General features: G+C 42.4%; 1 protein-coding gene across 1 annotated transcript; it reads right to left on the bottom strand.

The window, feature by feature from the left end:
- Positions 1-56: 56 nt before the first annotated feature.
- On the bottom strand, positions 57-2,809 carry LOC116379489 (serine/threonine-protein kinase NLK-like; the record flags this gene model as incomplete). The annotated part of the gene is made up of 3 exons (XM_031841444.1): positions 2,261-2,809; positions 1,599-1,797; positions 57-150 (listed from the first exon to the last, which is right to left on the bottom strand). Coding segments are annotated over exons 1-3 (311 nt in total), but the record flags the coding sequence as incomplete, so codon positions are not given.
- Positions 2,810-4,117: the final 1,308 nt, after the last annotated feature.

Below are 4,117 nucleotides of genomic sequence, written 5' to 3'. Positions count from 1 at the left end.
ATATATATATATATATATATATATATATATATATATATATATATAAAGCCTCCTACCTGATGAAGCTCTTGAAAGCAGCTGATTGAGGGTTAATGCAGAGCGGCACTCGACTCCCCTTCTGCTGCCCCAGAATGAACTGATGGATGATCTCTGAGAGGAGAACACGAGTCAGCAGCAAAGAACAGCAAGTTTACATTTCTTTTAAAGACATTCCTCTTAGCTCGTCTTTCTTTATTAATGTCGTTTCACCATTTAAGTTCAATATCAAGTCTTTCTCAGACAGTGAGGAAGCAGTCGTCAAACCCTTTGGCTGTAGTTGACTGTATGAGACTTGCCTCCAGGTGATGCTCGTAGTGACTAACACCTGAAGCTCTGCTTCTGAGGAGCAGCAGCTGCTTCACTTAAAACCCTCTGAACACCAAAACCCTCCGCTGGGATGAAAGTGTTTTCTTTAAACAATCTTCAAAACTGCAGCGTTCATCACAACTAGAAGCTGTAAGAACCGTCATAAACAACAGATTTGTATCTTTCCGACGGTCTTTGGACACATCATGTGTGACGAACGCTTCCGTCAGAAAGAGCAGCCGAAACGAAGCTTAAAGTTGTGATATTTCATCTAAATCATTTTATTCTTCATGTTGTCATTATAAATGTCTCCTCTAATAAAGAGTTCACTTCAACATGAATGTGTAAAAACATTAAAGTGTGAAACTATGAAGTCATGATTGATTCATCTGAGACCAACAGTCATGTGACTACAAGGAGGAGACACTCTGACTGAACTACAGGAAGTGAACACAGAGAGGAGAGAGAGGAGAGGAGAGGAGAGAGAGGAGAGGAGAGAGGAGAGGAGAGGAGAGAGGGGGGAGAGGAGGAGAGGAGAGAGGAGGAGAGGAGAAGAAGAGAGGAGGAGAGGAGAGAGGGGAGAGGAGAAGAAGAGAGGAGAGAGGGGAGAGGAGAAGAAGAGAGGAGAGAGGAGGAGAGGAGAAGAAGAGAGGAGGAGAGGAGAGGGGAGAGGAGAAGAAGAGAGGAGAGAGGAGGAGAGGAGAGGAGAGAGGGGAGAGGAGAAGAAGAGAGAGGGGAGAGGAGAGAGGAGGAGAGGAGAAGAGAGGAGAGAAGAGGAGAAGAGAGGAGAGAGGCTGGAAGTAGAGGATGTAAATATGTGAATAGTATATTAAAAATAGCAGTTAGAGCCTCAATTTGCAACTTGTAAACATGGTATATACTGTGTATATATATATATATATAGATTTATTGTTTGCCAATTTTTGTATAATAAATGATAAAATAAATGTAATGATTGATGTCATCATAATGTGTTGTTCTGCACTAAAGACATGTTCTAGTTCTCTCTACTTCTACTCATGGTGGTTCTGTTTCTATAGAGGAGCAGGACTTTTATTTTGAAGTGAAAAACGAGACCTCAGAGAGAAACACGTGACGGGAGCAAAAGAACACCAGAAACTGCTTTGAGTTCAGAGGGTTAAAGAGTTTAAAGGTTCCATAACTGCTATTTTTCTTTAAAATCAATGTTTAAAAATGTTGAAATGTCTTTTAACATCAAACATGAAGCCAACCAGTAACTCAGATCAGCTGACCTTTGACCTGTCTCACGGAGCTCAGGTTCTTCTCAAAGCCGTCATCAAACTTGGGGTCGGTAACGGGCTCAAAGTCGCTGGTGTAAACTCGGCCGGAGGATGTGGTGTAGCAGCATTTGCACATACAGGTGTGGTACCGCAGCCGACCCTCGTCCAGGTACGGGTGGGCCAGGGCGTCCTTCGCCGAGATCCTCTTAGACTGGAGAACAGAACACACGAGATCAACAAGACTGGAGACCAGAACACACAAGATCAACAAGACTGGAGACCAGAACACACGAGATTAACAAGACTGGAGACCAGAACACACGAGATTAACAAGACTGGAGACCAGAACACACAAGATCAACAAGACTGGAGACTGGAACACACGAGATTAACAAGACTGGAGACCGGAACACACTATTATTCTATTGTTCATGTTCATATTCTATTGTTTCCTGCTCTTCTTCTGTTGTAATCTTTCTTGAAGTTCAATCTTATCTTAATCATCTGAAGCCGTGGTGTGAACACATCGTCTCTGTTGGACTTTGTTACTTGCTTCATGACGTGAACGCCTACTTGTGCACTGCGTTTATGGTCCATATCCATAATTATATTTCAGTGACTCACTGAATGGGCTTCATTCATTATGAATCTATTTTTCAACAGGAGTGACTCACCGGGTCGAACACCAGCATCCTGCAGAGGAGGTGGACCGCCTCATGGGTTGCTTGGCTAGACAGCGTGTACAGAACAGGAAGTGATGGCTGCAGACGAAAAAAACAAGCGTCACAACATCAACCTCGTCTCCTTCAGCTTAACTATAACTCATAAACATGTGTTTCAAATAATACATTCTAATTTATCGCAAAAAAACAGCAGAATGATGAGGAAGAAGACTGCACATCGATGGGTTCTAAATCTAAAGTCGTCAGCTTTGCAATTGTTTAAATGAGAAACCAGATATACTGCCAACGTTTAAGTGTGTATGAGTATTATTAAAGTTTATTTTGGGGCTTTTTATACATGTACAGTTGTGTGAAAAAGTGTCACTTTACGTGACATTCACTTCACGTTTGGTGTGAACGCAGCATAAGAAAAGGTTAGAAGAAGAAGAGACATTCAAACACTCATATTGAGAATGAACATGCAGCTTGTTAGCCTAGCTTAGCACAAAGCCTGGCTCCATCAAAAGGTTATACAGTTGTGTGAAAAAGTGTTTGCCCCCTTCCTGATTTCTTATTTTTTTGCATGTTTGTCACACTTAAATGTTTCAGATCATCAAACAAATTTAAATATTAGACAAAGATAACACAAGTAAACACAAAATGCAGTTTTTAAATGAAGGTTTTTAATGTTAAGGGGAAAAAAATCCAAACCTACATGGCCCTGTGTGGAAAAAGTGATTGCCCCCCCCCTGTTAAAACATAAATTAACTGTGGTTTATCACATCTTTGGAAAGCTGAGTTCAATTTCTCTAGCCACACCCAGGCCTGATTACTGCCACACCTGTTCTCAATCAAGAAATCACTTAAATAGGACCTGCCTGACAAAGTGAGGTAGACCAAAAGATCCTCAAAAGCTAGACATCATGCTGCGATCCAAAGAAATTCAGGAACAAATGAGAAACAAAGTAATTGAGATCTATCAGTCTGGAAAAGGTTACAAAGCCATTTCTAAAGCTTTGGGACTCCAGCGAGCCACAGTGAGAGCCATTATCCACAAATGGCGAAAACATGGAACAGTGGTGAACCTTCCCAGGAGTGGCCGGCCGACCAAAATTACCCCAAGAGCGCAGCGACGACTCATCCAAGAGGTCACAAAAGACCCCAGAACAACATCCAAAGAACTGCAGGCCTCACTTGCCTCAATTAAGGTCAGTGTTCATGACTCCACCATAAGAAAGAGACTGGGCAAAAATGGCCTGCATGGCAGAGTTCCAAGATGAAAACCACTGCTGAGCAAAAAGAACATAAAGGCTCGTCTCAGTTTTGCCAGAAAACATCTTGATGATCCCCAAGACTTTTGGGAAAATACTCTGTGGACTGAAGAGACAAAAGTTGAACTTTTTGGAAGGTGTATGTTCCATTACATCTGGCGTAAAAGTAACACGGCATTTCAGAAAAGGAACATCATACCAACAGTAAAATATGGTGGTGGTAGTGTGATGGTCTGGGGCTGTTTTGCTGCTTCAGGACCTGGAAGACTTGCTGTGGTAAATGGAACCATGAATTCTGCTGTCTACCAAACAATCCTGAAGGAGAATGTCCGGCCATCTGTTCGTGACCTCAAGCTGAAGCGCACTTGGGTTCTGCAGCAGGACAATGATCCAAAACACACCAGCAAGTCCACCTCTGAATGGCTTAAGAAAAACAAAACGAAGACTTTGGAGTGGCCTAGTCAAAGTCCACGACCTGAATCCGATTGAGATGCTGTGGCATGACCTTAAAAAGGCGGTTCATGCTCGAAAACCCTCCAATGTGGCTGAATTACAACAATTCTGCAAAGATGAGTGGGCCAAAATTCCTCTACAGCGC

The sequence above is a fragment of the Anarrhichthys ocellatus genome, unplaced genomic scaffold, assembly GCF_004355925.1.
Source record: "Anarrhichthys ocellatus isolate YVR2014 unplaced genomic scaffold, GSC_Weel_1.0 scaffold4433, whole genome shotgun sequence".
NCBI lineage: Eukaryota > Metazoa > Chordata > Actinopteri > Perciformes > Anarhichadidae > Anarrhichthys > Anarrhichthys ocellatus.
This window is presented reverse-complemented; position numbering and strand designations above follow the sequence as displayed.